This window comes from Ochotona curzoniae, unplaced genomic scaffold (assembly GCF_017591425.1).
Source record: "Ochotona curzoniae isolate NIBS_2020 unplaced genomic scaffold, NIBS_Ocur_1.0 contig_3944, whole genome shotgun sequence".
In the NCBI taxonomy this organism is placed as follows: domain Eukaryota; kingdom Metazoa; phylum Chordata; class Mammalia; order Lagomorpha; family Ochotonidae; genus Ochotona; species Ochotona curzoniae.
In genome coordinates, this window is record NW_024466058.1 from 226,943 (window position 1) to 237,429 (window position 10,487).

General features: G+C 48.7%; 1 protein-coding gene and 1 pseudogene across 1 annotated transcript; one reads left to right on the forward strand and one right to left on the reverse strand.

Annotated features, from left to right (window-relative positions):
* Nucleotides 1-1,452: 1,452 nt before the first annotated feature.
* Nucleotides 1,453-2,299, reverse strand: LOC121158930 (annotated as a pseudogene).
* A 9-nt stretch (nt 2,300-2,308) lies between these two features.
* Nucleotides 2,309-2,731, forward strand: LOC121158924 (histone H3.3-like). The gene has a single exon (XM_040983936.1). The coding sequence runs from the start codon at nt 2,309-2,311 to the stop codon at nt 2,729-2,731; it is 423 nt and encodes a 140-aa protein (XP_040839870.1).
* Nucleotides 2,732-10,487: the final 7,756 nt, after the last annotated feature.

Here is a 10,487-nt window from a genome sequence, read left to right on the forward strand (position 1 = left end):
TTCAATCTTTCCTATGTTGCTCAACATATAGATAATCTCACTGCAATTCATAATCAATCTAGGAGAGTTCTTCAGTTTTGGAGAACTAACTTGTGAAAATTCACTGTCAACATTAACTTCAAAGTCCGAATAATCTGATTCCTCAGAGAAGGTACTGGTTTTAACTCTCCTGCAATCTTCATGGCTGCATCCAGATCTTTTTTCTTCTCCCCAATGTGGCTTTTAGCCATTATCAAATTTGCTAAATAGTCATCTGTATTTCTTACAAGTTCTTCACACTGTTCCTTTTTCCTGGAATCAAGAGAAGCAAACAGTTGATCAAACTGTTTTCCCATAACTTGTATAAGACTGTTGTTCTCCTCTTTAGTTTGATTCTGTATATATTCAAGCACTTACAGAGCAGTACTCAGTTGCTCCACATTATATCCTGCTACCTTCAATGCTTTATTAATTTCTTCAGTAGTTTTAGTCTCCAGTGTCACAGCCAATGAGTTCATAAGAGTCCTGGGTACAGAAATTGAATATTCTGCCTCAATACCAACAGTCAGCTCATCTGCATTCTTTTTAAAGTCATGAGAACATTTATTTAATATTTTAGGTCGCAACTTACCTATAAAAGAGTCTTCTTTAATATATTCATCTATTGAGTTCATAATTACAGGTGAAGCAAACTTACAATCAGAGCACATGAGTGTGCTGTGTTCTTCCATTATTAACAAGCACTTCACAAAAAGCGCGATCACATTGAAGTCCATGTGGCAAACTTGAGCTACACTTCTTCCACAGGGGCTGCACTGAGTCTCCCCAGCATCCCAGGGCCGATTTTTCGTCCCTAACTGTGGCCAGGAGGTCAAGGCAGGCCTAGCCTTCGAGGGCTCCTTTTTTTTTTTTTTTTTTTTTTTTTTTTACTGATAGTGACACTTGATACTGACAGCCTACACGGACGGCTTTCTTTAATTTGCTAAACTGGAGAGATCTGTTTCACATGGATTCCTGACAAAGGAACACGCAGCTGTCATCTGAGTCAGAAACAAGATGCAGAGCCTCTTACTAAGCAATAAGCTCACCCCACCAGGAAGATCATCTGTGATCAACTCGGTGAGACTGAGCTTACTCCAACTTAATTCCAGGTGCCAGAGAGACAATTTGGAGAGCTTTCTCACTGAGAGAGAGAAGGGAATCGGGAGATCCCTATCATCCTACATGCACCTGTGCTTGTCTGCGATATCGCCCAGGTGCTGAAGGCACAAGAAGGCTCTCAGTAACAACGTGATGACCACGTGACCATCTGATCAGCTGCGGCCAGAAAGACCAGTGGGCTGCTGTAGGACCTCAGACGCGCCTGAACACTCACGTGCCAGGGCCCGCACCTCAGCACTGGGGGAACGAGCCATCAACCTTGGCAGCCCAGGCCATGAGACCCCCTACAACATCCTGAACTGCCAGGCACCCCAGGCCAGAGATGTCCACCTCCACTTGCGGCCTCACGGCCAGCAGCAAGTGTGGCGCCCGGAGTCTAGAAGCCCTTTATAGTTGGTGACCGAGATCCGCTCCTCTGGGCTCAGTAACTGCAGGGAGCGGCACCTGTCGGTGGCCACAGAAGGCTTAGTAGTCCTGCCTGCACGGCAGTCAAGGTGGGCTGCCCCCCACATGCAGCACAGTCGGGCGGGCATCTCCGCAGCTGAATTCAGCAGAAATGTCCTCTAAGAGCGTCAAAAAGCAACAGGATGCCGCTGTCAGAGGGGCCCAGGCCCGTGGCGATCTTCAGCACCTCCAGCGCCCGCAGGCAGCCCAGCACCCTGGTGACCACGCTGAGCACTCCGCCATTGGTGCAGTTGGTCAGGGTCTTGGCCAGGGGAGGCTGCGGGAAGACGCAGCTGTAGCAAGGCCAGCCGGCATAGTGGTACAGGGTGATCTGGCCCTGGAAGCGCAGGGCGCTGGCCGACACCAGCAGCCGGCTGGCCAGCACGCAAGTGTCGTTCACCAGGTAACAAGTGGGCACGTTGTCGGAGCAGCCGGCCACCACGTCAAATCAGCGAACCAGGTCCAGCGCCGTGGCCGGGGTCAGGGCCCGCGCGTAGGGCACGCAATCCAGGGACGAATTGAGGCAGCACAGCGAGGCGGCATCAAAAAAGGATTTGGCCTCGCTGACCAGCGCCTCACCGTGCAGCACCTGGGGGGCCAGGTTGCTCATCGGAGCCCACCAGACCCAGGCGGAGCCCACCAGACCCAGGCGGCCCACGCCCACGGTGGCCAAGTACTGCTCCAGAGGACAGACGAGGCTCCAGCAGCCCACAAAGGAACTGAGATGACAGTGGCCCCCCGGATCAAGCAGACTGCGCATAAGTCCACTACAGGCAAAGCCCTCCACAAACAGCTGGCCAAAACAGCCGCCCGGAAAAGCAACCCCTCGACTGGCGGGGTGAAGCAGCCTCAGCCTCGCTACAGGCCCGGCACTGTGGCGCTCCAGGAGATCCGCCGTTTCCAGAAGTCAACGGAGATGCTAATCCGGAAGCTGCCCTTCCAGCGGCTGGTGCGGGAGATCGCACAGGACTTGAAGTCGGACCTGCGGTTCCAGAGCGCAGCCATCGGCGCGCTGCAGGAGGCCAGCGAGGCGTACCTGGTGGGTCTGTTCGAGGACACGAACCTGTGCGCCATCCACGCCAAGAGAGTGACCATCATGCCCAAAGACATCCAGCTGGCCCGCAGGATCCGGGGAGAGCGAGCTTGAGTGCAGGTGGTTTTTATGGCGTTTTATAGCAAATTCTGTAAAATATTTTGTTTTAATTTGTGACTTTTTTTGTAAGAAATTGTTTATAATATGTTGCATTTGTACTTAAGTCATTCCATCTTTCACTCAGGATGAATGAGAGAAGTGACTGATCTCAGGCCTCCATCACAGGTTGTGGTTGGGGGGACACGCTGCTCATGCTTAGAAGGGATGGCTGAACTTCCTGCTTCGCATGATGCGTATGTTTCTGTATGTTACTGACTAGTTGGGTAGCTATTAAGGTACTAGAAGTGATAAATGTGTACAGGGTCCTTTTGCGATAAAACTGGTTATGACTTGATCCAAGCGTTTAACAGTTGGGTCTAAGTCTGACCATATATCACAGTGCTAGAATGTGGGCTCTTCCAAGGGTGAAGATGCAAGTCTTAATCACAGTGTAACTTAGTTTCCTTCAAGAAAAAAGGAAAAATGTAAACCTGGCAGCGATAGAATACACTATGTGCATTTATAATAGTCATTTTATATATTGTAGTGTCAACATTTTTAAATGAAATGTCTTGCATTCACAAGTGGTGGGGAGTCTTGTCATTAAGGTAGAGTTCAGTCGGTCTTTCCTGACTGGACTGCACTTGTTTTCCTAGTAGTAAAATGCTTTGTGCATTATACCTTGCATAAATCCTCATTCTACCACATGCTAAGTAACCCTCTACTTGATAATGCAAACACTAATGGGGAAGTTTTATTTATAAGGGCTCTAGAATAAAGTTACTCGCACCAGCATCATCTGTTACTAATCTGAGCTAGTTAGTGCAGCTTTGCATCATGTTGTGGTTGGTCTCGTCATTAGGTTTTCTCTCCTCGGCCAAGAGGAAGCTATGTTGTAGAGTTTTCTATTCTAATCCCATTGTGTATGCTGCTGTGGGGGTGGTGCCCTTAACGCCTGCTCACTGGACCTCTGCCAGTTAAGATGGTGTCTGGTTAGGCAACATCTGGGTCCTGTCCTGTCTGGGAAAATCACTTTTATAAAGATGGCCTTCCAAGTGGTTTTTAAATGTATCCTTCTATTGAAGCTTTTAGGTCAATTATGTATGTTGACTAAATTTACAAATAAACTTGTTTATACAAAAAAATCTTCTTTTGTTTATTTGTTTATCAGGCACCAGAATTTTTATTTACCCACCTTCCTGCTTTCTTTGAACACTTTATACAGTATATGTAAACATTGTAACCCAGGGTTATGATAGGAACCATATTACAAAGTGATGGCAGATCTATGCCTGCTTTTATGTTTTTCTGGCCCCTCTCAACCACTGGCCCTCTCTTACAGGAGTTATTTTAACCCCTATAAAATTAAGACCAAAAAGGACTAAGCTCATTCATTGTTCTGAGGTTTCTGAGATGGTCCAGCACTGAGCCAGGCTCTCAAACACTCAGGTTTCCACAGCTCCTCCTTGCTCTTTGATACAGTTCTTTTTCTTCTACCATGGGCTGAGGAATCCGTAAACCTGTCAGCTAAGCATGTGGGTCTAACACGATAGCCCAGGTGAAGACCTTTCTGGTAAAGTGCGTGGGCCTTGTAACCACCATCACCAATTTTGAAGGCCTGACTAATCAGTTCTAAGACCCTTGAGTTCACGGTTCCGTATAGATGTCTCCCTGGTATCTTCATCATGACCAGGGCTTAAAGAGGAGCTTCTCAATTCCCTATGCCATACTTGGGATAATAGGAGGAGTGAGGGAGGCAGAGGCCCAAGACTGAGTGGGCAGCCCCAGGGAGCCAATGGGGGACATCATTGACAATCTGACTGCAAACAAGGTGTCACTGGTTCTTAAGGAGGAGAGAGGGCCTGGGCACTAGGAGGTGAAAGGAAGGCATGACTGTCAGTAGCGGTAATGGTCAGGCTTGAAGGGGCTCTCACAGGACATGCCCAGGTACTGGGCCTGCTTCTCAGTCAGCTTGGTCAGCTTCACGTTCAGCTTGCTCAGGTGGACTTCAGCCACTGCCTCATCCAACTTGTTAGGCAGGAAGTGAATGCCAACAGCATACTTGTCGGGCTGGGTACATAGCTCAATCTGTGGTTTGTGAATGAGTTGCTCATCACAAAGCTGGGGTAGCCCATGGCACAAACCAGGTTGATCAGCCGGCCCTCAGCCAGCAGGATGATGCGACGACCAAAAGTCAAGTGCTACATTTTTAAAAACAGAAAAATCTCAAAACAATCTCCCAGGTGTTGACACTTGTATACAGGTGTCACTTCTGCTTCCCATCCACTGAGCTGGTGATTACTCCCACAAAATATCCGAGTCTGTATCCAGAGGCAGCTGTTGAGACTGCAGGGAGCGACTCAGGACTTAAAGAATCCCCCTAGCAGCCTCCCTCTCCCCGCTCTCCAGTGGGACCTGACCTGTATTTTACGGGCCAGGGCTAGAGGTCAGCGCTCAGCCAGTATTCATCTAGGCCCATGAGCTTTAAGGGAATCCTTTGTCATTCTCCCCGATGGCTTCTGCTGCCATTTTCTAAATTGGATCCAGTCCAGAAGGGTGGGGGTGAGCAGGGGGCTTGCCTGTGAGTGCTTCATGCGTAGAATATTCATTTTCTGGTTGCTAGGTTGGTGATGGGGTGGCCTTCAATCAGGAGCTTTGTTCTTGTGGTAAAGCCTCAGTGTGATCAGTACTACTGGTGTGTTCCTTCCTTGAACTGTTTCCATGTGAGGTTTTAAACTGGGTGGGCACCTGGCTCCCAGGGTGTCAGGTTGCTCCTTATTTGTTATGCATCCTGAGGAAGAGGACAGCTGTCCCCACCCACACATACCCTGCTTCTCTCAACAGCTTGCCCCAGGGAAAGAAAAAGACACTTAGTGCTGCCCCCCAGACTGTGTTAACTCTCCCAGTTATTCTTGCCTCTAGGGGAGTGGAGAAGCGGATAGCTGGCTGAGACAGGGACACCGCACACAGCAAACCCCACAGGTTTGCTCATCTTCTAATCTAGAGAAACAGGTGCTATAATATAACAGGGAATTAAGCAAAATGCTGGATGCTACAAAATTTTTAATTGTCTTGTTTTATTTTTCTATTATCAAGCTACAGGCTCTAGATTTCTTAGTTCTCAAAGAACTTCTATCATTTTAATTTGACTTGTATTTAAAAAAAAAATCTCAAGTAGGATGTTTTGTGCCAAGACCCTCTTCTGCGATGGGTAATGAGTTTGATTGTTTTGAGATTTTTTGTTTTTAAAAATGTAGCACTTGACTTTTTGCCAAAGGAAAAAATAAATATTACTCCAGTGCAAAAAAAAAAAAAAAAAAAAAGCCAGGAACACCATCTGATCTGCCAAGTGGGTGGGAGGGGCCCAAGGACTCAAGCAGCTGGCACCCTCTTCCCTGCACACTCAGGAGTGGAGTGGCTACGGCTCAGATGGATGCTTGTACTGGGTCATCAGCACTGACAGCTGTAATTTAACTCACTGTACTCCACAGACCTCTTTGTGTCCTTTTAATTGCCATTACCTGCTGTTACATAACAATCAATATTATGTCTTTTTATTAAGATTCATTGGGGTCAGTGCTGTGGTGTAGTAGGGCAAGCCTCGACCGGTGGCTCTGGCATCCCCTGTGGGCACCAGTTCCTATCCTGGATCCAGCTTCCTGTTTTTGGTCTGCTAAAGCAACAAAGGAGGGGAGACCCAGAAGGAGCTCCTGGCTCCCAGCCTCAGATCAGCTCAACTTCAGCCACTTTGGCCATCTGGAGAGTGAACTGACAAATGGAAGATCTTTTTGTCTTTTCATTTGAAGGCAGATTTAGAGAAGGAGAGGAGAAAGAGGTGCCCACATGGAAGGCTGGCATTATAGGTGGTGAGTTAACTGGCTATGCCCTGAGGGTCTCTTTAGTTGCTGAGGGTGTGTGTCTGTGTGGACACACTGGGGCCGTGAATGACTGAGGAGCTGGAGTCACCCTGCCGTGACTTTGCCTGGGGGTCTTTTAGATCCTTGCTTGCGCTCACCTTGGATAATCCTTGAAGGCGTATCTGGGAAGGAGCACTCTTCTGCTTAGTTCCTCAGTGCTGCGGGACATGGTACAGGTCTCTGTGTTGGGTCCTGCAGCATGACCCAGTTCACTGCTCTAACAGTCCCTAGGAACAGTGTCTAGGTTTCCTATAGAATCATACGGACTTCCCCTTTCCATTTGTCAGCCTTTCATTTCTGTCTCTTGTCTGACTGTTCTGGACCCACTGCCACTACTGGACAGAACAAGTGCGAGTGGGTCCCTCCCTGTCTGGTTCTAGCCTTAGGGGAAATGATTTCACAGATGTGGGTGGCGGGTCTGTCACCCAGAGCTGTGATGTGGAGGGGTGCTACTTCCATGCCTGGTTGGTTCAGGTTTTGACCATGCATGCCTGTGAAATTTACTGAGTGTTTTCTGGGCCGAGCACTACTTACCAGCACTCTGGCAGGGCTGCGTGTCCCTCTGACCATGTGGGAATGCAGAGCTGTCCCAGCGTCCACAGGGAGGGCTCGCCCAGTCATGGGGATGCGTTTCCCGTGCTGTTTGTGTGGTTTGCTATCTTAGTTGGGAACCTTTTCATCTGTGTCCACTAAGTGATTGTGGCTACAGCTCACTGTTTCCTTGTGGCCTGCCCCACAGAGTGAGTCAGGGAGGACCCCGCACTCTTCAGTGCTCAGAACAACAGGTTAGCTTTGGAGCCGAGTTCCACCAAGCTGTGGAGGAAGGACTGTCCAGCCAGGTGTTTTCAGTGTGGCTGACTTTGCTGTTTCAGCGTTTGAGTCCCAGGTGGCACTTAGTACCAACAGTGACCTTTTATGTGTTTATGATTTCAAAACATGTGCAAGTACTCCAGCTGACATAGCAAGAACCTGCAAGGCAGAGGTAAGGCTCTTGCCTGTGGGCTTCTTTTGCAGAATTCCACGTTAAAAAGGAAAAGCACAGTGTGCTATGTGCGGCCCACGCAGCATGCAATGCTCCATGTGTGGGCCCCAGGAACACTTCAGATGCCATCCAGGTGAGCCCTGTGGGAGGTGGGCCCAGGAGGGGCAGGCTGGGTGGGTATCTTGCTGCTCATGCACTCTGTTGAGACAGTGCAATGGGCAAATTGGGACACCCAGTCCAGGCAGCACCTCGTGGCCGCTGCCCCAAGGAGCAGTGCTCCACTGCAGCTCCTAATCACCTTCTCCTTTGTGGTTCCAGAGTCTGCCACAGCCTCCAGGCCTTCCTGCTGGGCAGTCTGACAGGATGCTGCCTCCTGTTTCCCCATCAGTGGCTCCTCCATGATAGCCCAGCAGGGATTCCCATCCAACTAAGAAGTGGCCTCTGGCCCCACAGGATCGGGGTTCCTGTTCCAGGCTTGCTCGTGTTGGCACAGTGGGGCTGCAACTCTCAGAAGGCCAGCCCAGCAGACACACGTTCTCCTCAGGCTTGCTGGCACTGTCCTCAAAGGTGAGAAGGATGCTGGGTCACACAGCCTGGGCTCGTGCAGGTGACCCCACGGAGCTGCAGCACCTTGCTCGTGCACTGCCAGGCAACCTCAGAGCCAGCACCTGGCAATTTCCTGAGCATCCCAGCCAGTGCTGCCCACGGTGAATGCTGAGGATGTTCGTGGCCACCTGGATCAGGCCCGCATGCAGACACAGTACCACAAAGCTCTTGCCTCTGTGAATAACTTTCCCCCAGGTAGATGACATAGATCAGGAGGCTTGGGACCCCATAAAGTCCAGGACTCAGCTGACACAGAGTTGATTTCTAGCACAGAACTGACAAATGCCACATGAAGAAAGGGTCTAATACTCAGAATGAGTCAGGGAAAAAGAATGAAACATTTTCAGGGTGAGTGTTTAGCGGGAAAGACACCCGGTGCTGGCAGTGGTAGGTGGATGAAGCGCTGTGCTGGGCCTTGCTATGGCTGGCACCCTTACCGGAGCTTGAGCCATTGGTGGTGTCGCTGGGCTCCCACACCCGTGCCAAAGCCAGCCCTGGGCGCCCTGGTCACCACCCTCCTCTGTCTTCCTGCCTAGCAGGAGGTAGGTGGCGGTCACTTCATTGTACTTCTGGCTGGTCAAGGCCTCTCAGATCTCCTCATGGGTGTAACCCATGCCCACCATCACCTCGATCCGCTTGGTGTTGGTGAAGTCCTCCTCGGGCTTTCTCAGTTAGGCTGGCAGAATGGTTTGTGGAGTGTTCTGGCTTTAGAATCGGTGCAGAGTATGTTGGCATTGGCCTGCAGACGCAAAGCTCTATGGTGCTGGGATTTCAGAGGTCCAGGTTGGAATCCAGGCCCTGGGGGAGGCCCTGGGGCATCCTCATGGACCCCCTCATGAACCCTTCGTGGACGCCCCTGCAGGGCTGTGCCAGCCAGGCAGAGCCAGGCTTTCAAAGTTGCAATTAGTGAAGTGTTTGTCCATTTGTTTCTCCTGAGCCTTGTTGTAAGGCCCTAGAAGTAATGCCATGTTCTTTGTTTGCTAGGGAGAAGGGTGCCAGGGCTCCCTGCTGCCTGGGGGACCCCCGGCCCACTCCTGGGCACCTGGGTTCCCTCAGGTGTGCTGGGGTCATAACTAATCGGTGGGAGTTTGGGTTGTTCTTTCAACACTTGTCCAGCCAAAAAAATTTTTATGTTTCTTTTAATGCTTATATTAACACAAAAGTAGAAATAGTTTCTGAACCCATTTATTGTGAAGGGAGAAGTTGTGTTGTAGAGAAAAATTGTCCAGTTGGTTATCACAAGCATCCAGTTGGGATATGAACAGTAGGTAGCACAATTAATTACCAAGGAAGATAACAACTTTTAATTAGCATCTCCATAATCAAAATCAGATTTTAAGTCTGTTACTCTTCTATAGGCACAGCTTGGGTAAGATATTGCTGTCTTTGAAATCTCTGATCATTCAGGGCCCGAGACTGGCCCTGCCAGGTGTTTCCTGACCACAGGAGCTGGCCATCATGATCAATTTTAGATTTACATTTACATATTTTTGTCCAATGTATACCTTTATGACATTTAGGACAGTAATCCTTAGCAGTATTACTGTCATATTTTTTAGCATAAAGAGTTGCCACTTGACCCTGGTTTTGAAGGTGTCTGGATTTCCCACAATTAAAACATTTAGCATTCATTGGCTTCTGAATAGCAGTGGTTTTAAACCTTGCAAGGTGGGAAGGATGTTTCAAAGACCCTATGTTATGACAGGCCTTTACATAACCTATAGCTTGTTCTCCAGATTTTTGGGTGTTCGGTTTACTACAATCTTTCCATACATGTCCCAATTTGTCACAATTAAAACACTTATGTCTATTTTGCTGTAACTCAGTACTTAAAGTAGCAGCCATCAGTTTAGTTTTGTACACTTTAGAGACAATATTCATACATGTCTTCATATTTTTGGGGACCTGGGACTGTGCCTGCCTCCTATTTCCTTGCATCTCACCCTGTACATGCTGATTACTCAATTTAGATTGACTTTGAGGCAATAGAACTGTTCCATTCTTGTGGAATTTAGACCTACAAGCTTTTAGCCAATGAAATCCCTTCTCACACCACGGACACACAGTGCAAGGAATATTTAAATTGGGTTTAGCAGTGTCCACATACGTTTTTTCCTGCTTGAAATTTTGGGATGAGTTTTTGGCAGGACAGCTGTGGCTGAAATGCCCTACTCCACCACATGAATAGCAATTGTTTCTTTTTTTATTTACTTGATTATGTCTAATGTTCTTTAAAATCTGAGTGGCAGTTTGACCTTGAAGAGCC

What these genes read in the sequence shown, in the direction of transcription:
- LOC121158924 (XM_040983936.1), top strand. Translation starts at nt 2,309, where the DNA reads ATGACAGTGGCCCCCCGGATCAAGCAGACTGCGCATAAGTCCACTACA.